This window comes from Gobio gobio, assembly GCF_949357685.1.
Source record: "Gobio gobio genome assembly, chromosome: 13".
Classification (NCBI taxonomy): domain Eukaryota; kingdom Metazoa; phylum Chordata; class Actinopteri; order Cypriniformes; family Gobionidae; genus Gobio; species Gobio gobio.
The window spans coordinates 2249410-2275934 of record NC_137106.1 but is presented as its reverse complement, the minus strand read 5'-3'; the positions used below and the strand labels follow the sequence as shown (position 1 = coordinate 2275934).

At 34.1% G+C, this 26525-nt stretch overlaps 1 protein-coding gene across 2 annotated transcripts in view; it reads right to left on the bottom strand.

The window, feature by feature from the left end:
• Window positions 1-26525, bottom strand: part of LOC307136191 (formin) — a 178715-nt gene that overhangs the window by 53915 nt on the left and 98275 nt on the right. For both annotated transcript variants that reach the window (XM_079832981.1, XM_079832980.1), the window contains 7 exons: window positions 19220-19307; window positions 15345-15406; window positions 15020-15108; window positions 11795-11924; window positions 6633-6779; window positions 6479-6538; window positions 5022-5142 (listed from right to left, as the gene is read on the bottom strand). In XM_079832981.1, coding sequence (XP_079689107.1) covers window positions 5022-5142; window positions 6479-6538; window positions 6633-6779; window positions 11795-11924; window positions 15020-15108; window positions 15345-15406; window positions 19220-19307 — 697 coding nt within the window. The remainder of the gene's footprint in view (window positions 1-5021; window positions 5143-6478; window positions 6539-6632; window positions 6780-11794; window positions 11925-15019; window positions 15109-15344; window positions 15407-19219; window positions 19308-26525) is intronic.

Sequence of the window (26525 nt, the reverse complement as noted above, 5' to 3'; positions counted from 1 at the left end):
AGCTTTTCTTTTCTTGAAATCTTTATTTGGTTGTGTCATTGAGATTAAAAACACGGATACTATCTAGAAAAATACTTTTGACAACTATACACTGCGGCAACATAACATTTTTGAATTATTCTCAATTTTTGACTGCCAGTATATTTCACATTTACGCATTAGGCCGACACGTTTTTCCCTGGGAATGGAACCCGTGACCTTCTGCATGAGCGACAGCCACGAAACACAAAAGACAAACTCCATCCGAGCCAGCAGATCCATCCCCAGCCTCAGCCTGACCTGGAGCTCAGATCGGGTTTCTGCGGAGAGGGCAGAGGGCCGGCGGGTTGTCTCAGGGCATCTCTGGCTCAGAGTTCAGACATGTCCCCGGCCCCTGAGACTGACCCCGGGGTCGCGACCCCTGCGCCAGGCCGTGTCACACACCACGGGTGTAAAATCAGCAAACACACACGCTTAAACACACACGAGACGAGCGCCACACTCACACAGCTCACAGGGAACGCTCAGACATTCTTCCAGTAACGTTAATAGAACATCCGAATTAATTTGATGAATAATAGAGCGTTTGCTCAACGTATCTGGACTTTAACGTGTTTTTTAAATGTTGCTTCTTGTTTCGGAACATCCAGAGAACATTCAGGAGTAACTCTGAAGAATGATGAAACAGAACGTTCCTTTAACGCTCAAATAACCAAATAAAAATGGTTTAAAAAACATTAAAATGATTGTGTGTGTGGGGAATTGATTGGATGGCGGTGGTTTGCTATTGGCTGATCTCATGTGAGTGACAGGTGGCCCCGCCCTCATCATCAGAGAACAGATGAAGTTATTCTGACTCTAGATTACGGTGTGTTTCAGGGTCATGGTTTTACTGAGGGATGTCGATGCCGCTCATCATTTCAACACCTTAATGATACATTTTAAACCACTTTTGCTTCATTTGAAGCTTTTTTTGCTACGTATTAATTTTTTTTGTTACATTTGAACCTTTTTTTATACATGTTAACTTTTTTTGCTACATTTTAACTAGTTTTTGTTACTTTTTTAACTTTTTTTGCTACGTATAATTTTTTTGCTACATTGATACCAGTTTTTGCAACATTTGAACCCGTTTTTGCTACATTTTAAACCTTTTTTGCTATATATTAACATTTTTTTTGCTACATTTGAACCCATTTTTGCAACATTTGAACCAGTTTTTGCTACATTTAACCTTTTTTGCTACATATAAAAAAATGTGCTACATTTGAACCCATTTTTGCTACATTTGAACCAGTTTTTGCTACATTTAAACCCGTTTTTGCTACATTTTAACTAGTTTTTGTTACTTTTTAACCTTTTTTGCTACGTATGATTTTTTTGCTAAATTTTAACCCGTTTTTGCTACATTTTAACCAGTTTTTGTTACTTTTTAACCTTTTTTGCTACATATGATTTTTTTGCTACATTTGAATCAGTTTTTGCTAAACATTTGAACCCGTTTTTGCAACATTTTAACTAGTTTTTGTTACTTTTTTAACTTTTTTTGCTACGTATAATTTTTTTGCTACACTGATACCAGTTTTTGCAACATTTGAACCCGTTTTTGCTACATTTTAAACCTTTTTTGCTATATATTAACATTTTTTGCTACATTTGAACCCATTTTTGCTACATTTGAACCAGTTTTTGCTACATTTAAACCCGTTTTTGCTACATTTAACCTTTTTTGCTACATATAAAAAAATGTGCTACATTTGAACCCATTTTTGCTACATTTGAACCAGTTTTTGCTACATTTAAACCCGTTTTTGCTACATTTGAACTAGTTTTTGTTACGTTTTAACCTTTGTTTCTTCATTTCAAACCATTTTTGCAAAATGTTAACCTGTTTTTACTACATTTGAACCTTTTTATGCTACACTTTAACTGTTTTTGCTACATTTCAACCCGTTTTTGCAACATTTTAAACCACCTTTGTTTCAATTGAACCTTTTTTGCTACATTTAAACCTGCTTTTGCTAAATTTTAACCAGTTTTTGCTACATTTTAACTAGTTTTTGTTACTTTCTAACCTTTGTTTCTTCATTTCAAACCATTTTTGCTAAATTTTAACCTGTTTTTGCTACATTTGAACCTTTTTATGCTACACTTTAAACGTTTTTGCTACATTTCAACCCGTTTTTAATTGATTTTAAACCACCTTTGCTTCATTTGAACCGTTTTTGCTGCATTTAAACCTGCTTTTGCTAAATTTTAACCAGTTTTTGTTACATTTGAACCCTTTTTTGCTACATATTAACATTTTATGCTACATGTTAACCCGTTTCTCGCCATGAAAATATAAACAATTTGCGCTGTATTAAAATTGAGTGCTATATATTAATAAAACACTTCACTGGTGCTCAGATCTGATTGGCTGAGCGAAATTAATTGATTGATTGTGTCTGTGGGGAATTGATTGGATGGCGGTGGTTTGCTATTGGTGGATCTCATGTGAGTGACAGGTGGCCCCGCCCTCATCATCAGAGAACAGATGAAGTTATTCAGATTCAAGATTATTAACACAATAATGATGCGCAGCGATAAATCATTTACAACAAACACTGCAATATTCCAATAAAAACCACAAGTGTCCATTTTGATGTCACAGTGACTTTAAAGTGTTTTGACGATGTTAAACGTGTATTCACTCGGAATATCAAAGGCTGAAACACGTGTACGTCAGATGCCCAGGCCTCAAATCTCGGTCCAGAAACTCTTTCTCCACCACCTCCACTTCCTCTCCGCTCTCACTTTAAACAGAAATGACTGGAGGAATAATTAGGAACACTTGGAGCTCTTTATGATAGCACGGCATAAATATTTATCCCTGTCCAGAAGTACAGAGACGTCGTAGGTGCGCTCGCTACACCCGCCTTACGATCTCATGCCAACGCCCGAGGACTCGCGGGCCAGACGTTCAAGGGCTTTTTTGTTGTGGTGTGGATCAAATGTTCTGTATTTATTGTCTTGCATTTTTGTGCTAATAAGTGAGTGACAGACAGCTCGAGGTGGGGCGGCAGTGGTTTTGTAGCCGGTTTGTGTTTTTCCCCCGGGTCACTGAGGATCAGAGTTTTTAACAGCGATTCTCAAATGGAGGGGAATGAGGAGAGAGCATATCTAATTGCTTTCATATGCCATATTATTGGCTGATTTAAATAATTGCAGACACCAGGGGCTGGGGGGGGCGTGACCTGTGACCCCTGCGGCGGCCCCGAGCACAACTATGGTAAAGGCGCTTTTTTTCCAGTGTAAAAATGTTTCATGGAAAGAAGTTGCCTTTAACTGCTTTTTTATTGTGTGAACACTGCAGCAAAATCCTTCTGATGAAGATTAATAAAACGCTTAATAAATCATTTGAGCGAACGATTCAATGATTTAGTGATTCAAAAGATTCACTAGAATGAATCGCTGCTGACATTCTGCTCATTTTGCTGTTGCTGTGTAAATAATCAAGATGTAATAAATAAAGTTGAAGCTCCTTTTATACCTATAATTTATAATGACACTGATGAATATTGCAGTAAATCACTCTGATAAAGCATAATAACATTTAATAAATCATTTGAGCGAATGATTCAATGACTCACTTGGTGGACGGAATTTAACGACTCGCAAAGTCATTTTAAACCAAACTTTTATTTTAACGGGTTTCATATTTAACTTGAAAAAATTGTGACATAATTATATTACTGTAGTACAGTAGAATTTAGCGATCTAAAATTCTTTCATGTTTTAATTTTAACAGTAAAGCTCTGTTGTGCAAGCACTTTGTTTGACAAAAATGTTCGTTGTAATGTAAAAGATTTTATGATTTTAATTCATTAGACATACTTTTTGGTTATTAAAATGTAATTAACCATTAACCTCTTAACTGTCACCATCCCACTGGCAGGACACCTGGCATCCTTTTTTTCGTGTCATATATTTTAGTAATAATCATAATTTAGGTATCATTCAAAAGCTTACGAACTCAAAATTCATCCTGTGTAAACCGTTTTGAAATTGGACGTTGCGTTACCATGGAAACTGCACTTTAAATTCTTCTAGCTGGCTCCTCCCCCTAGTGGGTGGTGTCATGTTTCATATTACAAAATGCATTTTACTTTTATAAATGTATTTAATTTTTCAACTTTATAATCAAAATCTTTTCTAATCTTGACAAAACACATATCGTCGGAAAGGTCTGAGTCCCAAGGTTCCATATTTGGTGACTGTTTTGTGATGGAAGTGACATTTGGACTGAAATTTACAGGAAAATGCATCAATGGAATGTAAATGACACCCGGTGGCTGTTTTTGGTACAGCGCCTAAACAAAATCTCATGGGGACTTTAATTTTTGTGATATCAACTTCAAATTTGGAACACAACTTGGTTACACATATGGCTTTGATTTTATAGTAATTTTAAAATTTAAAATGATATAATTATAAAATAAAAAAAATATTTAGTACAGTGTTTTTTATTTACAGTCAATTTAAACGTCCATAACTTTTTCATTCTTTTATATTTTGAATTGCTTTCACTTCAGCAATAGTTTCACGTGTAAGAAACTTTCACGTGTATTCTTAAAAAGGGGGGTGACAGTTAAGGGGTTAAAATTGAGCCCCCCAAAAATGTATTAAACCGTTAAAATTGAGTCCAAAAAAACTGAAAACACAGAATTTGGTAAAATAAAATAAAACAGAATTTGAGAAAACAAATGCATTTCATAGGGCCCTAAACATGTATTTTTTGCAAAACTTTTAATAAATTGTTATTAAATTGTACACGTTTCATGGTTTTAATTAATTAGACATGGTTTTGATTACTAAAATGTAATATAACCATTAAAACTGAATCCAGAAAAATTTAAACGTAAATGATGGAATTGGGAAAAAAATCTAATGGATTCCACTGAACCAGTGAGGGAATCAATCTGAGCAACTCTGGTTGGTGATTCAAAAGACTGTATAATGAATAAAGCATTAAATCACAGGGAAACTGATGGGAATCATACCTGTCAGCTCTTTCTTTAACTTGCGCAGGTCTTTTGCGAGATCCTCAAACTTGACCTGTGCCGCGTGGAAGAGATCCTGAGGTTCAGGCAGTGGGAAAACACTCTTCTCAGTTCCTGCATTCTGAAACACAACCACACAACCTTTCAGTCTACTTGTGTACAACAAGGATTTTCTTGGCATTTTTGTCTTATTTTCTATTGCAAATATCAACCCAACTAACACAAATATATGTTGCTGACATTCCCATTTAAGTTATGAAAGCATGATCGTTTTTTTTTCTAGGTTATGTGAACAGACATTATATTAACCCTCTGGTGCTCTTCAGTCGTTTTTGACCAATTGTTTAATTGTTTACATCATTGGAATGGTACGAAACTTGCTAAAGGTTTTGAAAAGAAATCATGGACATGATTCGTCCTCGAAAAATAGTCACACTTGTGCTCCTCGCGGTTGAAAATGAGCACATTGGAAACGAATGGCAGACAATTTTCCTCAAGTGGAAGCGTTTGGTACTGCAGCCAAACACTCTCACTGAAAGCTCATTTCTTGATATATCAACCTCGAATTTCAAACACAGCTTATTTAGATTTATAGCTTTGAATTTCTTGCAGATTTACAGTTGAACATGTTTTTGAAAATATATATTTCATATAAAAAATGTATTTTTGTGCATTTTTCATAACAATAAACGTAAAATTCTGTGACACTTTATTTTTTAATTCACTTCAGCAATAATCTGCCAAGTGACATCTTTAAAAAGAGACCAAACTATAGTCTGTGATCTAAAGCATTCAAGATTTAGCAGTTTAAGCTGGAAATGTAATTTTCAGGTGCTCAAAAAGTGAATAAATGGATTATAAATACAGCGCAAATATAATTTAGTACCATAAAATCTCCTAAAAATACTAAATAATAAACATTATTGAACTAAAATATAGTACATTTCATTGAAATAAAAAAAAAGTTACGTTTGGATCGTGCATTTTCATGTGTATTCTCAAAAAGGGGGGTGACAGTTAAGGGGTTAAAATTGAGCCCCAAAAAAACTTAAAACAGAAAACAAAACAAAAATACAACAGAATTTGAGAAAACAAATCTATTTCATAGGGCCCTAAACATGTAATTTTTGTTAAACTTTTAATAAATTGTTATTAAATTGTACACGTTTCATGATTTTAATTAATTAGACATGCTTTTGATTACTAAAATGTAATGTAACCATAAAAAAACAAAAAAACAATCCAGAAAAAAATTCCCGTATGAATGGAATTTGGAAAAAAATTAAATGGATTCCGCTGAACCAATGAGTGAATAATTCTGAGCAACTCTGTTATGAATAAATGGATTGTAAATACAGCGTAAATATAATTTAGTACCCTAAAAATACTAAATAATAAACACTATCGAACTGTTACCGTCAGTTTATGGGGTTAAAAAAAAGCTCAAACGGCTGTACCTCGTCCATGTTTCGCAGGTAGTAAGACACCACATAATCCACCAGGCTTATGCGATTGTCCTGATGGGGAAAGAGCAGAATGAGCAGATGTTGAGCTGACCGTATCACACCCAACCACTACAGAAGCAGGTTTAGGGTGGTGTTGTTTTAATACCCTGCTCTTGACGTCTTTTAATTTAGGAAGGATCTCCAGTCCGAATCCATCCGCCTGTCCTCTGGTTCTGTTTCCACCGTTCATGTAGTTTCCAAAGGCCAAAATGAGGCCGATCACATCCTTCACACTGTCATTCTCCAGAAACACCTGCAGAGGCACAGCAAACACACACTTACATGCTTCAACAGCAGCACGTGATCACAGGCATCATATCAATGTGTTTTTGCTGATTTCATTACATTTTCGCATTTTTTAAGGCGAGACACTACAGGTGAATAGGGATTTTTTTTTTAAATTACAAGATATCACTGTGAAACTTCTCCAGTTTTTTACTGGCATAAACATAAGCAAAAAAATGTATTACAAGTTTTGTGTAAATTAATGTTTTAATATGCAAATGAGGCCTTATATACTTAAATATACACTCATTTGCATACATTTCCAAAAACAAAATCTGGAAATTGGACCATGTTTAAAATTCTTGGTTGTATTTGTTGACATATTAGAGGAGAGGGCTTTAACAGAGGGGATTCTGGGTATCTGATTTTGAGCTTTAGTAAATTAGAGAAAACTGACAATAGTCTTAAAAAAATCAATTTTCGCCATGTTTTTGTGGAGTTAAAGGACCTATAACTTATGATAGGAATGATATATCAACAAATCCCTCGGGAAAAGCCTTCAGAATGTAGTTCAGGATAAGACTGGAAGAGTTGGTGCTCCTGAAGTGGATAATCTGACTCTGAGTGTGAGTTTTATATTGCATAATTGCATACATTTCTATGAAACCCCCAACCTACAAACAAAATATATATTCAGTTCATTAATATCAGTAGTGTATAATATTTAAAACTTATAAATAAGTGATTAATAGCAATAGCCTTAAGCTGAAGAGAACTACACACAACAGTCACACACACTGCAGACGAGCTGTCCCTGTATGTGTGTGTCCATCTATAACGATTTTAATCTGATTCTGACGGGGTTTCGTCGTCTAATCTGTTGTTGTTTATTTTATTTTACCAGCTCTTGCTACTTGCTCTTCTCTGTAAGTGTTTATGAGCTGATTTTGGCGTTGTCTGCAGTATTTTCTCTCAGGTGGAGAATACACAAGGAAGAGGCAGCTCGTATCACGTAGTGAGAAACTCACAGACCAATCAGATGTGGTTCTCGGCTGCAAACTTTTGCAGTTGGTTAGTTCTACAAAGAAAATGGCCGTATTTGGATTAGCCAGTGCTGTGTGTGAGACTGAGAGCTTTATAATGATGCCATGCAGGCATCACGTTTCTGAGAATGGAGCTCGCGTTAGAATAACTGTTGATGATTTCGGATAGAATTCTAAAGGCACAAGTTGACAAAATATAATGTAATAACCACCTTAATGCGTAATGTTGACATTTTTTTTATTTTGACATGAAAGCTTACATGTTACTGCATGAAAAAAAACGATGTTTTCACCTGCTGTGTGATATTTTCCCCCATCTAGTGGTGAAAATGTATATGACCATCAAGTGAATATTAGTTTCTGTTCCTCTCAATTCCGATTTCGTTTTAACTCCTACGGTGGCCGATTTAGTCCAAGATTAACATGGCTTCCAGTTTGACCTCGTCCACATTGGACACGGTGCCATCGAGTGTTAAAACGCCAAAGGCGAAGCTTGAATTTACGGGTATGTCCCTCTTTGGCTGATGTACTTTCAAGATGGAGGAGCAACATGGCGACCGGCATTCAAACCCTCACCCGTATGTATTTTCAATGGCATTTTATAAACTTACGAGAATACTTTATTACTTGAAAGAAGTAAATATACATTAATGAGCACATATATTTTTGAAAGAACTAAGTGTTTTAGCTAAGAATAAACTAAAAAAGTTAAACAGTGTAGCTTTAAATAAAAATAAATGAATGAGTTTTCTTTGTAAGTTCAATGTACTAATGGGTCAAGAAGTATTTGATTTTGTTTCCGGTTGATTCGTTACTTTGGAATTGGAAGGAATAATCAAATATAAACATACTAGTTCAAATCATTTCAACCAGTAGTATGCTACACTGACATCACATGACCATGTTTTGTTGCATGTCTACTTAATGAGTGGTTTGCACATTCATTTTATTTCTGATTTTATTATTGCAATCGATAGTGTTCCTATTTTTCTTCTTCTTCTTCCGCTCTTGAGTCTATAGCAGAACCGCTTGCAGGAAACTTATGAAATAGTCTGAAGTGTCACCACAGTCAATTTGGAGTCTCTAACTCAATCCCTCTAGCGCCACCACCTGTCCAAATTTGCACTTGCGTTTATGCTAATAACTTTTGAACCGTAAGGGCTAGAAACAAAATTTTCTCTGATTCCTTTGCTCAAGACGGTTCCACTACTCCAAGGCTGTTGCTCTGATTTTCACAAAAATTTAACCAGATCATCTTATGGAATTCAAGTTGATTGATCAAACCGTTCTTGAATAACGCGCAAACAAATTTGACGACAGGAACACCAAAATGGACATGAGGCTATATCTCCGCAAACGCTTTAGTGTATTCTGACCAAACTTGGTGTGTGTTATGAAAACTATGACCTGACGTTACCTGCAGAGTTTCGGCACAGTACCACCTAGTGGTCAGGAGATATGAATTTTATTTTTGCTTGGCCACTTATATTTTTATGTATTACAAATTTTGGAAGTTCAAACATGATTTCATTGATGTTGCTTCCGGTCGATTCCTCACTCTGAAAAACGGAAGGTAAACCCAAATATATACACGTACTAATACATACTAATTAAAAAACGTCTTGCAACAATAATCATTTCAACCAGTAGTGTGCTACACTAACATCACATGACCTTGTTTCGTTGCATATCTACTTAGTGGGTGGTTTGCACATTCATTTTATTTCTGATTTTATTATTTATGGGCCAAGCACGGCAGGTGTTTCGGCATCTATTCTAATCGATAGTGTTCCTATTCTTCTTCTGCTCTTGAGTCTATGGCGTCTGATAGAACCGCTTGCAGGAAACTTATGAAATAGTCTGAAGTGTCACCATAGCAAATTTGGAGTCTCTAACTCAATCCCTCTAGCGCCACCACCTGTCCAAAGTTGCACTCATGTTTATGCTAATAACTTTTGAACCGTAAGGGCTAGAAACAAAATCTTTTTCCTCTGATTCCTTTGCTCAAGACGATTCAAAGTCGATTACTTTACAAACACGGAAATTGAACCACATCATCTTAGGAAATTCAAGTTGATTCGTCAAACCGTTCTCAAATAACGCGCAAACAAATTTGACGACGAGCACACCTAAAGAACTTGAGGCTATATCTCCGCATCGCTTTAGCATATTCTGACCAAACTTTGTGTGTGTTATGACAACCATGACCTGAGGAAACTTGCAGAGTTTCGGCACAGTACAACCTAGTCGTCGGGAGATATGAATTTTCTTTTTGCTTGGCCTTTTAACCCCCTCGAGTCGGCGGATGCGCAGGCGCGATTGGCTCTCTTTTTTTCTTATCAGTGCCCAAGAGACTCAAATAACTCTGTCGTTTTTTATCATTCAGGCGAGTGTTATACATCATTTTAATCTGTTATGTTTCTATTTTTTTGTGTACAGTCACAATAAAAACAAAATGTTTTGCTTTTTGCAAAATAAAGAAAACAAACATGATCTGCCTCTCTCTCAAAGACGTTCATTCAGATAGTCTTCAGAAAATGACCTCTAGCTTAGTGAATACTTGTCTCACAAACATGAGACATATGTCTAAAGAAACGCTGAAATGTCAGGTTTTAAACAAGGTAAAACAAATATTCTGTGTTTATGTAATCTGTTTGAAAAGCGATACATGTCAGTCACCCGCGAGCTACTTCGTTATCCGCTAATGCGACCACACCCACGCAGCACACTCTATTGAGATTCAAATACTGACCCCACACATCAACTCATACAAACACATCTAGTGAAGCGCTGTAACGTTACTTCAGCTACATCGAATTTTTGTCTTGTTTCTAGTCTAAATATTTAAAACAATCTTAAATCAAGATGCATTTACTAGGTAAGTACAATTTCAACTAAATAAGAAGAGCATTTTGTTGCTCTCTCAGTCAGGTATGAAGCTCATTCATTATGCAGCTCATTATGCGGGCTATTATGTTCTTTTGTCCTCTCAGGTGATATCCAGCATTATTCATTAGATATCACGCCTCCTCGCATAATGGCTTTGTGAAGAAAAACTGTCTTACAAATGTTAAATCAGTGTATTGTTTTATGTGAATGAGTAGGCTCAATGATTCTCACGTCAGTTTGAAGCAAAAACTCTAGGCAAATACACCCTGGAGTCAAAAGTCTTGTGAACACCTATCTATTGTGTGTTTTGAGGCCTTCATTTTAAAACACAGTTTTTTGTTTTTAAAAGAATCATGTATAAACATTATTCTCTCAAGAATACAAGCATGCACATACATGTTGCTCACATATTCTGGTAGCCCAGTTTGTGCTGAATACAGTGTAATGACACTTTTGCCATTAATGTGTTTATAAGCAACTGAAAAAAACACAAATGTCAGAGCATGTCAAAACTTCTAAAGGGCCCAAAACAGCTCAGACTCCTAGGGTTAATGGCTGCTTGCAGCTATATTTTTATGTATTATCATGGGCGTCAGAAGCAAAAGAAAATGTGGGTGGGTCCTCCCCTAATAAAATGTTCCTGGAGTAAATGCCATTTACATCAAGTGCAAATAGCCAGTCTTGTTTACTAAACGTCTGGTTGAGACAGACAAAATTAAAGAAGACACCGAATTGTTTACAGTGTCAATAGTGTAGGGGTAAGACACATGGTACAAAGTTCTGGCGCAAATCGACCCGAAGGTCGAATCCGCCTTTTGCCGAACTCACTCTACTCCCTTTTACCATCACATATCAGATCGGAAAGCCATTTATTTCCAATAATAATGAAAAGAAAAGTGGAAATAAAGCATCTAACGTGTGTTTAATAATAAAGTAGAGATGGTAAAACTGAGTGGGTCCAATATCAAAAAGTGGGTGGGTCTTGTCCCACATACAATGGTTCAGACGCCCATGTGTTTTATACATTTTGGAAGTTCAAACATGATTTCATTGATGTTGCTTCCAGTAGATAGAAGAGCAAAATAAATCTGCTTTCCCGACTTTACTATACCTTGCACACAGTCGAGATGGTCTCCACCTTCCGATGGACAGAAGACATGGAGTCCACAAAGACAGTGCGGAATATGATGCAGTGAGCGCGGCCGGCGAAATCCGGAATCTGGGAGAGCTCGTACAGGAATCTGAGCAGGAGGATGAAAGAGAAAGAGCAATAACATCAAAGAGGTCACAGCGGCTTCACACGAACACACAAATCTGGATGTAACTACGCGCACTTAAGTGTAATTAAGTCAAATATTAGCGGCACGAGTCACAGAGACACACACTCATGTGCTGAGGATCGCTGGTTTCCTGTTTCATTAGCATACGGACGCACTCACACTGACTCACTACAGTCAAGGGTCAAAGGTCAAACACTGAAGAAACACGTTCAGCGGTTTTACAGGAACTGAGATGTTTGTACAGCATGTGAGAGGAAGTTTAATGCACTTACACTGGAAGTCTGTGGAATGAGACGTCCATGCAGGAACATACAGTATATTTCTGATAAAGCATTTATTATTATAATAATCATGTGTATATGTGGAGCTGTAATGCAGCTAACAGACGTTCTTCCAGTAACGTTAATAGATTTGTTTAAAGTGATCGGTCTTTAATAATGTTAGCACAAAAACATTATTTATACAACACTTTTTTCCTGAAATGTTTCAGTGAAAGATTTTAGTTCAATGTTTTTTATTTAGTATTTTTAGGGGATTTTATGGTACTAAATTATATTTATGCAGTAGTTATAATACATTTAAATCACTTTTTGAGCGCCTAAAAATCATAAATCTGTCATAAATCTTGAATGTTTTAAAGCACAGACTGAAGTTCTGTCTGTTTTTATAGACGACAAATTATTGCTGAAGTGTGAAAAAGTTTTAAAAAGTGACCGTATAAAATGTGTACATGTATTGTTATAAAAAGTGCACAAAAATACAATTAAAATTGTTTATATGAAATATACCTTTTCTTTTTTTCTACTTATTTTCTGTCTTTCTATAGGGGATGTATGTTGGTAACATCCTAAACCTTAAAATGAATGTAAAAAAACGACAACTTGAACAACTTTACAGGTCAAATTATACAAGTTTTGACTTTTTTCCCCCAGTCTTTAAACCTTTTTGTAAGAAAAATCAATCATTTAATACTTTAAAACAGGGCTCAATGCTAATGATTCAGGCCAGTGGTTAAAATGTGTTCTTGTCCTGCCACAAAAAAGTAATAAATATAATAAAATAGGCCTAGTTATTGTTTTTGATCCATGTAACCTTAATAAATAAGGTTGACTCCAAAAAGCCCAACTCATATACATTTTAAATATTCTTAAAAATAAGAAATAAGAATACATAATAGAATTACGAGTAACAGCACAAATAAATACAATAGAACAAATATAAAAATGAAATAAACAGTTCTTTTCAGGTTTTTGATGTTGGTCTAAACTATATTTTCAGGTACAGAAATAGTCATTAAACGTCAAATGTCACTGCATAATCTTCACTGTGTAAATATAGATTAACCCTTGTTATTCAGCCAAGAGCAGTGTGTGTTGTTATCTCGTATTGACGATATGTTATACGGTAGGGGACACTATTGCGCATCTCCTGAACGAGTGCAGAATCTCCTGATCAAAACACAGGCGAAGAAGAAGCAGAAACAAGCGATCTCATAAAAGCAGATGCATAGGAAAAATAATGCGATCATCAGCAATAAACAGCTTCTAAATCAGGATTTTTCTGCACAAAATGGCCTTCAATGGGAACCAACGGCTGAAGGTCCAAATCAATGCAGTTTCAGAGGAAGAGCTTCAGAGGCTCTGATCCCAGACGAGGAATAGAGTCTGATCTAGACAAACCATCGCCACATTTACAACACAAACACACATTTATATACTTTAACCTCAAACGCGCGACTTGCGCAGCTCTGTGACATCACGGATTGCGTAATCACGTCGGAAAGGTCATGTGACGTAGGTTGAAGTACCGCCCCCGTGTTTACAAAGTGCTCGTGTGAAGACGAATACAAACATCCTTTAGCAAAAAACACTCCATCTTCAACTTCAACATCGTCCGACATCGTAGTATAACCTTTTTTTGCTAAAGGATCAAAACGATGCATTGATTTGGACCTTCAACCATTGGTTCCCATTGAAGTCCATTATGTGCAGAAAAATCCTGGAATGTTTTCCTCAAAAAACTTATGAAGAAAGAAAGACATGAACATCTTGGATGAGATGGGGGCGAGGAAACTATCAGGACATTTTCATTTTGAAGTGAACTAATGCTTTAACCCTTTAACTGTCTCCCCCCTTTTTGAGAATAGTCATGAAAATGTACACTCTCAATCCAAACTTAAAGGGCTGTAATTCAAGAATGATTTGGCATATAGACCCAAGTTTGGTCTTGTTTTAAAGAAGACACTCGGCAGATTAGCGCTGAAGTGAAAGCATTTAAAATTTTGAAAGTTATGAAAGTTTAAATTTACTGTAAAAGAAAAATACTGTAAATATTTTTACTTTATATAAAATATATTTTAAAAAAAATGTTTACTCTAAAATGACTATAAAATCAAAGCCATATGTCTAATCCAGTTGTGTTCCAAATTTGAAGTTGATATCACAAAAAATAAAGTCCCCATGAGATTTTGTTTAAGCGCTGTACCAAAAACAGCCACCGGGTGTCATTGAAATTCCATTGATCGTTTTATTTAATGCATTTTCCTGTAAATTTCTGTCCAAATGTCACTTCTATCACAAAATATGGAACCTTGAGACTCAGACGTTTCCGACGATATGTGTTTTGTCAAGATTAGAAAAAGATTTTGATTATAAAGTAGTTAAAATAAATGTTGTAATATGAAACATGACACCACCCACTAGGGAGAGGAGCCCGCTAGAAGACTTTAAAGTACCGTTTCCATGGTAACACAACGTCCGATTTCAAAACGGTTTCCACAGGATGAATTTTGAGTTCGTAAGCTTTCGAATGATACCTAATTTATGATGATTACTAAAATATATCACACGAAAAAAAGGTGAAAAAGGTGTGTCTTTCACATGGGCCATCCTTATTGTCGAGCCCTGTTAAGATATTCTTTAGAACAAATGAATTTAATGAAATCATCTTTTGAAGTTTAATCATGACTTGTCCCCAAATGTAAGGCTATTTACATTTATATGATCATATATATATGATCTGACCATGAGAGTGATGTGAGTGTGTGAAGGACGTACTGTTCTGGTTTATCCAGGAGTTTGACCTCGTCTTCTTTAGTCGTCTCGTAATGTTTCCTGATCTTCTCCAGCTCATCAGCCTGAGCTCTCTGCAAACATTCATCATGAGCATCAGTGATCAAGAACATCCGTCAGGGAGAACAATGGAGCAGATCCTCTAGAACCGCACCGACCCATCGGATCGTGGATAGAGTCGGTAACACACACACACACACACTATTAAATGTGTTTAATGAAATAATAAAGGCGGTTTTATTGCCAAGACGAACAGCTGGTGCTGCTCAAACACATTCTTCTGCGCTCTCGGGTTTCTTTAGTTACTCACGTTTTCATATAAAGCTTCAATGGTCTCCAGATCCACCACCGAGTGATCCACCGTCAGAACCGCTGCAACAGAACCACACACATTACTACTGTGACTGATCTCAGAACAGCTGCAACAGAACCACACACATTACTACTGAGACTGATCTCAGAACAGCTGTAATATAACCACACGCATTACTACTGTGACTGATCTCAGAACAGCTGCAACAGAACCACACACATTACTACTGTGACTGATCTCAGAACAGCTGTAATATAACCACACGCATTACTACTGTGACTGATCTCAGAACAGCTGCAACAGAACCACACACATTACTACTGTGACTGATCTCAGAACAGCTGTAATATAACCACACACATTACTACTGAGACTGATCTCAGAACACCTGTAATATAACCACACACATTACTACTGTGACTGATCTCAGAACAGCTGTAATATAACCACACACATTACTACTGTGACTGATCTCAGAACAGCTGTAATATAACCACACACATTACTACTGAGACTGATCTCAGAACAGCTGTAATATAACCACACACATTACTACTGAGACTGATCTCAGAACAGCTGTAATATAACCACACACATTACTACTGTGACTGATCTCAGAACAGCTGTAATATAACCACACACATTACTACAGTGACTGATCTCAGAACAGCTGTAATATAACCACACGCATTACTACTGTGACTGATCTCAGAACAGCTGTAATATAACCACACGCATTACTACTGTGACTGATCTCAGAACAGCTGTAATATAACCACACACATTACTACTGTGACTGATCTCAGAACAGCTGTAATATAACCACACGCATTACTACTGTGACTGATCTCAGAACAGCTGTAATATAACCACACACATTACTACTGTGACTGATCTCAGAACAGCTGTAATATAACCACACGCATTACTACTGTGACTGATCTCAGAACAGCTGTAATATAACCACACACATTACTACTGTGACTGATCTCAGAACAGCTGTAATATAACCACACACATTACTACTGTGACTGATCTCAGAACAGCTGCAACAGAACCACACGCATTACTACTGTGACTGATCTCAGAACAGCTGTAATATAACCACACACATTACCACTGTGACTGATCTCAGAACAGCTGTAATATAACCACACGCATTACTACTGTGACTGATCTCAGAACAGCTGTAATATAACCACACGCATTACTACTGTGACTGATCTCAGAACAGCTGTAATATAACCACACACATTACTACTGAGACTGATCTCAGAACAGCTGTAATATAACCACACACATTACTACTGTGACTGATCTCAGAACAGCTGCAACAGAACCACACACATTACTACTGAGACTGATCTCAGAACAGCTGTAATATAACCACACACATTACTACTGTGACTGATCTCAGAACAGCTGTAATATAACCACACACATTACTACTGAGACTGATCTCAGAACAGCTGTAATATAACCACACGCATTACTACTGTGACTGATCTCAGAACAGCTGTAATATAACCACACACATTACCACTGTGACTGATCTCAGAACAGCTGTAATATAACCACACACATTACCACTGTGACTGATCTCAGAACAGCTGTAATATAACCACACACATTACCACTGTGACTGATCTCAGAACAGCTGTAATATAACCACACACATTACCACTGTGACTGATCTCAGAACAGCTGTAATATAACCACACACATTACTACTGTGACTGATCTCAGAACAGCTGTAATATAACCACACACATTACCACTGTGACTGATCTCAGAACAGCTGTAATATAACCACACGCATTACTACTGTGACTGATCTCAGAACAGCTGTAATATAACCACACACATTACTACTGTGACTGATCTCAGAACAGCTGTAATATAACCACACACATTACTACTGTGACTGATCTCAGAACAGCTGTAATATAACCACACACATTACCACTGTGACTGATCTCAGAACAGCTGTAATATAACCACACACATTACTACTGTGACTGATCTCAGAACAGCTGTAATATAACCACACACATTACCACTGTGACTGATCTCAGAACAGCTGTAATATAACCACACGCATTACTACTGTGACTGATCTCAGAACAGCTGTAATATAACCACACACATTACTACTGTGACTGATCTCAGAACAGCTGTAATATAACCACACACATTACTACTGAGACTGATCTCAGAACAGCTGTAATATAACCACACGCATTACTACTGTGACTGATCTCAGAACAGCTGCAACAGAACCACACACATTACTACTGAGACTGATCTCAGAACAGCTGTAATATAACCACACACATTACTACTGTGACTGATCTCAGAACAGCTGTAATATAACCACACACATTACTACTGAGACTGATCTCAGAACAGCTGTAATATAACCACACGCATTACTACTGTGACTGATCTCAGAACAGCTGTAATATAACCACACACATTACCACTGTGACTGATCTCAGAACAGCTGTAATATAACCACACGCATTACTACTGTGACTGATCTCAGAACAGCTGTAATATAACCACACGCATTACTACTGTGACTGATCTCAGAACAGCTGCAACAGAACCACACGCATTACTACTGTGACTGATCTCAGAACAGCTGTAATATAACCACACACATTACTACTGTGACTGATCTCAGAACAGCTGTAATATAACCACACACATTACTACTGTGACTGATCTCAGGACAGCTGCAACAGAACCACACACATTACTACTGTGACTGATCTCAGAACAGCTGTAATATAACCACACGCATTACTACTGTGACTGATCTCAGAACAGCTGCAACAGAACCACACACATTACTACTGAGACTGATCTCAGAACAGCTGTAATATAACCACACACATTACTACTGTGACTGATCTCAGAACAGCTGCAACAGAACCACACACATTACTACTGAGACTGATCTCAGAACAGCTGTAATATAACCACACACATTACTACTGTGACTGATCTCAGAACAGCTGTAATGTTGCTTTATCTGCAGGTCTGAATGTGTCTTGGTGTGTGTGTGTGTGTGTGTGTGTGTGTGTGTGTGTGAGAGAGTGTGTGTGTGTGTGTGGGCATGTTTTTGTGAAATATCAGGAAACAAATGTGTATAATGACATGGGTATTACAAAAAGAGGGAGAAATATGAGGACGTTCCCCATGTCCTCGTGTGTGTGTGTGTGTGTGTGTGTGTGTGTGTGTGTGTGTGTGTGTGTGTGTGTGTGTGTGTGTGTGTGGGCATGTTTTTGTGAAATATCAGGACACAAATGTGTATAATGACATGGGTATTACAAAAAGAGGGTGAAATATGAGGACGTTCCCCATGTCCTCATGTGTGTGTGTGTGTGTGTGTGTGTGTGTGTGTGTGTGAGAGAGTGTGTGTGTGTGTGTGTGTATGTGTGTGTGTGATAGTTTCAACACACTCAGATCATTAAGGAGGTGTTGCTCGTGTTGGCGCTGTGGAGACAGTCACCGGCTACAATAAACAAATCAACCTGCCAGCAGGATCAGACATGCAGGCGCTCGGAGAACTGCAGCCGCTCCACACACACACACACACACACACACACACACACACACACACACACACACACACAACCTCCAGCTGGTTCTTCTTCCCTCATTCAGATGAGAAAGATCTCAGAAATCCAAGCGGAAGCAAATCAACAGAAGCAGGAACAGAGAGAATGGAGTATGAGGCGTTTAACATCAGTAAAGATGTGTGTGTGTGTGAGTGTGTGTGTGTGTGTGTGTGTGTGTGTGTGTGTGTGTGTGTGTGTGTGTGTGTGTGTGTGTGTGTGTGTGTGTGTGTGTGTGTGAGGTCTCACCCTGATGAATGTCCTTCATCTCCAGGTGGAGGCTGGATATTAATATTCCCACGGCCTGAGAGCGTTTGCCATCCAGCAACTTGATGAGCTACAAGAGCAGAAACTCACAGTTATCATCATCATCATCATCATCATCATCATCATCATCTTCATCATCATCATCATCATCATCATATCCTGTCTCACAGTCCAACATCAGACCAGTCTCTCGAATCCACCCTTCATTAAACCATCGCCCGTGATGATGTTTAGTGGTGGAACGGATCACAAAACTCACGGATCGGATCATTTTTGGGATCAGAAAAAAAGGGGAGACAATTTTTATTTGCTTTCCATTTATCACATGACAACTAAATAAATAGGCAGCTGAATAAATCACATTTTACTTCGTCGTTAAAGTGTAAAACACCTGAGACGTGAAAATGGGCCCGATTGATATGATGACACTTTGTTCCCCAAAAGATCCGGAGGTCCACATTCTCAGGGGAGTTTCACACTACATGTATTCATTATTTGTATTTAAAATCCAAAAAGTTGATCCAAAAGGCCTATACACTCTTTTATAGTTATCATGTTTAAACGCATTAGCCTACATTTAAACAACGTTTTATTCAATTCATTACTTTATATTTATATAGCCGAGTACCTTTAGAAACATAGGCTATAGACTATGTTAAAATAACAAACATTTTAAATTAGAACTTACAATAGACTGTAAAAAAAATCCCCGATAAATTTACGGTAAAAAAACGGCAGCTGTGGTTGCCAGAACTTTACCGTAAAAAATACGGCAGTAACGTTTTAGGTTTTTAGGGAGAGCACCATATAATTTAAAGGTTATTATATGTTTTGTGGGTTAAAAAACGTTTATTTTACAGTTCAAAACCATATAATTTAAAGATTTATAATGTTATACGGTTAAAAAACGTTTATTTTACAGTTCAAAACCATATAATTTAAAGATTTATAATGTTATACGGTTAAAAAACGTTTATTTTACAGTTCAAAACCATATAATTTAAAGATTTATAATGTTATAATTACGGTTAAAAAAAACGTTTATTTTGCAGTTCAAAACCATATAATTTAAAGATTTATAATGTTATACGGTTAAAAAAAAGTTTATTTTACAGTTCAAAACCATATAATTTAAAGATTTATAATGTTATACGGTTAAAAAACGTTTATTATACAGTTCGAAACCATATAATTTAAAGATTTATAATGTTATACGGTTAAAAAACGTTTATTTTACAGTTCAAAACCATATAACTTAAAGATTTATAATGTTATAATTACGGTTAAAAAAAACGTTTATTTTGCAGTTCAAAACCATATAACTTAAAGATTTATAATGTTATACGGTTAAAAAACGTTTATTATACAGTTCAAAACCATATAATTTAAAGGTTTATAATGTTATAATTACGGTTAAAAAAACGTTTATTTTACAGTTCGAAACCATATAATTTAAAGATTTATAATGTTATACGGTTAAAAAACGTTTATTATACAGTTCAAAACCATATAATTTAAAGGTTTATAATGTTATAATTACGGTTAAAAAAAACGTTTATTTTACAGTTCGAAACCATATAATTTAAAGATTTATAATGTTATACGGTTAAAAAACGTTTATTTTACAGTTCGAAACCATATAATTTAAAGATTTATAATGTTATACGGTTAAAAAAAAGTTTATTTTACAGTTCAAAACCATATAATTTAAAGATTTATAATGTTATACGGTTAAAAAACGTTTACTATACAGTTCGAAACCATATAATTTAAAGATTTATAATGTTATACGGTTAAAAAACGTTTATTATACAGTTCGAAACCATATAATTTAAAGATTTATAATGTTATACGGTTAAAAAACGTTTATTATACAGTTCAAAACCATATAATTTAAAGGTTTATAATGTTATAATACGGTTAAAAAACGTTAATTATACAGTTCAAAACCATATAATTTAAAGGTTTATAATGTTATAATTACGGTTAAAAAACGTTTATTTTACAGTTCAAAACCATATAATTTAAAGGTTTATAATGTTATAATTACGGTTAAAAACGTTTATTTTACAGTTCAAAACCATATAATTTAAAGGTTTATAATGTTATAATTACGGTTAAAAAAACGTTTATTTTACAGTTCGAAACCATATAATTTAAAGATTTATAATGTTATACGGTTAAAAAACGTTTATTATACAGTTCGAAACCATATAATTTAAAGATTTATAATGTTATACGGTTAAAAAAACGTTTATTATACAGTTCAAAACCATATAATTTAAAGGTTTATAATGTTATAATTACGGTTAAAAAAAACGTTTATTTTACAGTTCGAAACCATATAATTTAAAGATTTATAATGTTATACGGTTAAAAAACGTTTATTTTACAGTTCGAAACCATATAATTTAAAGATTTATAATGTTATACGGTTAAAAAAAAGTTTATTTTACAGTTCAAAACCATATAATTTAAAGATTTATAATGTTATACGGTTAAAAAACGTTTACTATACAGTTCGAAACCATATAATTTAAAGATTTATAATGTTATACGGTTAAAAAACGTTTATTATACAGTTCGAAACCATATAATTTAAAGATTTATAATGTTATACGGTTAAAAAACGTTTATTATACAGTTCAAAACCATATAATTTAAAGGTTTATAATGTTATAATACGGTTAAAAAACGTTAATTATACAGTTCAAAACCATATAATTTAAAGGTTTATAATGTTATAATTACGGTTAAAAAACGTTTATTTTACAGTTCAAAACCATATAATTTAAAGGTTTATAATGTTATAATTACGGTTAAAAACGTTTATTTTACAGTTCAAAACCATATAATTTAAAGATTTATAATGTTATACGGTTAAAAAACGTTTATTATACAGTTCGAAACCATATAATTTAAAGATTTATAATGTTATACGGTTAAAAAACGTTTATTATACAGTTCGAAACCATATAATTTAAACATTTATAATGTTATACGGTTAAAAAACGTTTATTATACAGTTCAAAACCATATAATTTAAAGGTTTATAATGTTATAATTACGGTTAAAAACGTTTATTATACAGTTCAAAACCATATAATTTAAAGGTTAATAATGTTATAATTACGGTTAAAAACGTTTATTATACAGTTCAAAACCATATAATTTAAAGGTTAATAATGTTATAATTACGGTTAAAAACGTTTATTATACAGTTCAAAACCATATAATTTAAACATTTATAATGTTATACGGTTAAAAACGTTTATTATACAGTTCAAAACCATATAATTTAAAGGTTTATAATGTTATAATTACGGTTAAAAACGTTTATTATACAGTTCAAAACCATATAATTTAAAGGTTAATAATGTTATAATTACGGTTAAAAACGTTTATTATACAGTTCAAAACCATATAATTTAAAGGTTAATAATGTTATAATTACGGTTAAAAACGTTTATTATACAGTTCAAAACCATATAATTTAAAGGTTAATAATGTTATAATTACGGTTAAAAACGTTTATTATACAGTTCAAAACCATATAATTTAAAGGTTAATAATGTTATAATTACGGTTAAAAACGTTTATTATACAGTTCAAAACCATATAATTTAAAGGTTAATAATGTTATAATTACGGTTAAAAACGTTTATTATACAGTTCAAAACCATATAATTTAAAGGTTTATAATGTTATAATTATGGTTAAAAAACGTTTATTTTACAGTTCAAAACCATATAATTTAAAGGTTTATAATGTTATAATTATGGTTAAAAACGTTTATTTTACAGTTCAAAACCATATAATTTAAAGATTTATAATGTTATACGGTTAAAAAACGTTTATTATACAGTTCGAAACCATATAATTTAAACATTTATAATGTTATACGGTTAAAAAACGTTTATTATACAGTTCAAAACCATATAATTTAAAGGTTTATAATGTTATAATTACGGTTAAAAACGTTTATTATACAGTTCAAAACCATATAATTTAAAGGTTAATAATGTTATAATTACGGTTAAAAACGTTTATTATACAGTTCAAAACCATATAATTTAAAGGTTAATAATGTTATAATTACGGTTAAAAACTTTTATTATACAGTTCAAAACCATATAATTTAAACATTTATAATGTTATACGGTTAAAAACGTTTATTATACAGTTCAAAACCATATAATTTAAAGGTTTATAATGTTATAATTACGGTTAAAAACGTTTATTATACAGTTCAAAACCATATAATTTAAAGGTTAATAATGTTATAATTACGGTTAAAAACGTTTATTATACAGTTCAAAACCATATAATTTAAAGGTTAATAATGTTATAATTACGGTTAAAAACGTTTATTATACAGTTCAAAACCATATAATTTAAAGGTTAATAATGTTATAATTACGGTTAAAAACGTTTATTATACAGTTCAAAACCATATAATTTAAAGGTTAATAATGTTATAATTACGGTTAAAAACGTTTATTATACAGTTCAAAACCATATAATTTAAAGGTTAATAATGTTATAATTACGGTTAAAAACGTTTATTATACAGTTCAAAACCATATAATTTAAAGGTTTATAATGTTATAATTATGGTTAAAAAACGTTTATTTTACAGTTCAAAACCATATAATTTAAAGGTTTATAATGTTATAATTATGGTTAAAAACGTTTATTTTACAGTTCAAAACCATATAATTTAAAGGTTTATAATGTTATAATTACGGTTAAAAACGTTTATTTTACAGTTCAAAACCATATAATTTAAAGGTTTATAATGTTATAATTATGGTTAAAAAACTTTTATTTTAAAAGTTTAATATAAGAAACGGTACTCTAAATTCTTCTAGCGGCTCTAAGGTTCTATATTGCACCAAAAATGATTTTTGGCTCGTAATCATAGGGGAACCTTTTTTAGTGCTATATAGCACCAATTTTGGTGCTTCAGTGGTTCTTCAGCGGTTCTTCAGAGGTTCTTCACCGGTTCTTTGACTAAGGTGCTATATAGCACCTCTGAAGAACCGCTGAAGAACCACTGAAGCACCAAAATTGGTGCTATATAGCACTAAAAAAGGTTCCCCTATGATTACGAGCCTTTTTTTTTAGAGTGTAGTGGGCGTCATCATGTTTCATATTACAACATTTATTTAAAAAACTTTATAATAAAAACCTTTTCTAATCTTGACAAAACACATATCGTCGGAAAGGTCTGAGTCTCACGGTTCTATATATGCCTACTGTTTTGTGATATTTGGACAAACATATACATTTGTTACAAAAAAATCAATGGAATTTCAATGACACCCGGTGGCTGTTTGTGGTACAGCGCCTAAACAAAATCTCATGGGGACTTCAATTTTTGTGATATCAACTTCAAATTTGGAACACAAATTGGTTAGACATTTGGCTTTTATGTGATAGCAATTTTAGAGTACAAATTATTTTGTAACATACATATTTTAAATAAAATATAAAATATTTAGTACAGTACATTTGCTTTACATTAAATTTAAACTTTCATAATTTTTTCATACTTTCATACTTTTGAAGTGTTTTCACTTGAGCCATAATCTGCTGACTGTCTTCTTTAAAATGAGACCAAACTTCTGTCTACAGTCCAACGCATTCTTGAATTGAAAACCATTTAAGTTTGGATAGTGCATTTTCATGTATATTTTCAAAAATGGGGGTGACAGTTAACAGGTTAAAGGTTTATATTGTAATAACTGTGTGTAAACTATAAAAAATTACGGTAAAACCCTATTTCATTAACTGAAATAATGTTAAATTACCAACCTATTGAAATACTAATATCTGTTATGCACCTTTGATATATACGGACATCCACCAATCACAGTGGAGATGAGAATCATGTGATGAATCAAATCTCAGCTCAAGCAGCTTTTAAGAGGACAATACTAATATATAGAAGAGCTCAGTGTCATTCACACACTAAACACCATCATGGTAACAAAAAAATGCAATAAACATTAATTTAACAACATTAGATGTAACATAAAACACTAATGTACATAACTGATGAGAAGACGAAAGAGTTATTTCAACGAAAATACATCAAATGCAAAGTTTCACGCTGGGAATTCTGGGAATGTCAATTTACGTTTTTTCACTGTAAATTACACACCGACTTTACGGTATTTTACTGTAAATTACACAACGACTTAACGTTTTTTCACTGTAAATTACACAACGACTTTACGGTATATTACTGTAAATTACACAACGACTTTACGTTTTTTCACTGTAAATTACACAACGACTTTACGGTATTTTACTGTAAATTACACAACTACTTTACGTTTTTTTCACTGTAAATTACACAACGACTTTACAGTATTTTACTGTAAATTACACAACGACTTTACGGTATTTTACTGTAAATTACACAACTACTTTACGTTTTTTTCACTGTAAATTACACAACGACTTTACGGTATTTTACAGTAAATTACACAACTACTTTACGTTTTTTTTCACTGTAAATTACACAACGACTTTACAGTATTTTACTGTAAAGTACACAACGACTTTACAGTATTTTACTGTAAATTACACAACGACTTTACAGTATTTTACTGTAAATTACACAACGACTTTACGGTATTTTACTGTAAATTACACAACGACTTTACGGTTTTTTTTACTGTAAATTACACAACGACTTTACGGTATTTTACTGTAAATTACACAATGACTTTACGATATTTTACGGTAAATTACACAACGACTTTACGGTATTTTACTGTAAATTAAATGTAAGGTTAGTCACCAAATATAGTACGGAAACTTTCTGTTAACCAATTAACTGTTTTTCACTAACAGTCTTTTACCGTTAAAATCACAATGATTTTTTTTTACAGTGTAGACAAAAACAGCCGACTCTTGTCTTTTCTTTCATTTTTTAAAAATATTTTTACAAGAAATCCTGATGGTCATAAAGAACTATTTTTTTCCACCTCCAAGAAAGGACGAGTGCGATCCATTATTTCTCGTTTACCTAAATGCCGTTTTCCTTGCTTTACTCGAGTCAAAAAGCCATGAGTTGACTTTGAAGCGGAGTAGACTTTACATTATATGCATCTGTAGTGGAATTACAAAATTTTCGCATCGCTACATGTTTATAGTCATGTGTGTCCGGATCTCTAACGATGTTCCAGGACTCCGGTCGCGTCCCATCATCCCACTGGACTCCAGCAGAAACATCCCATCAGGACCTGTGAGAAAGCGGCTCCATAAAAGGCCATCG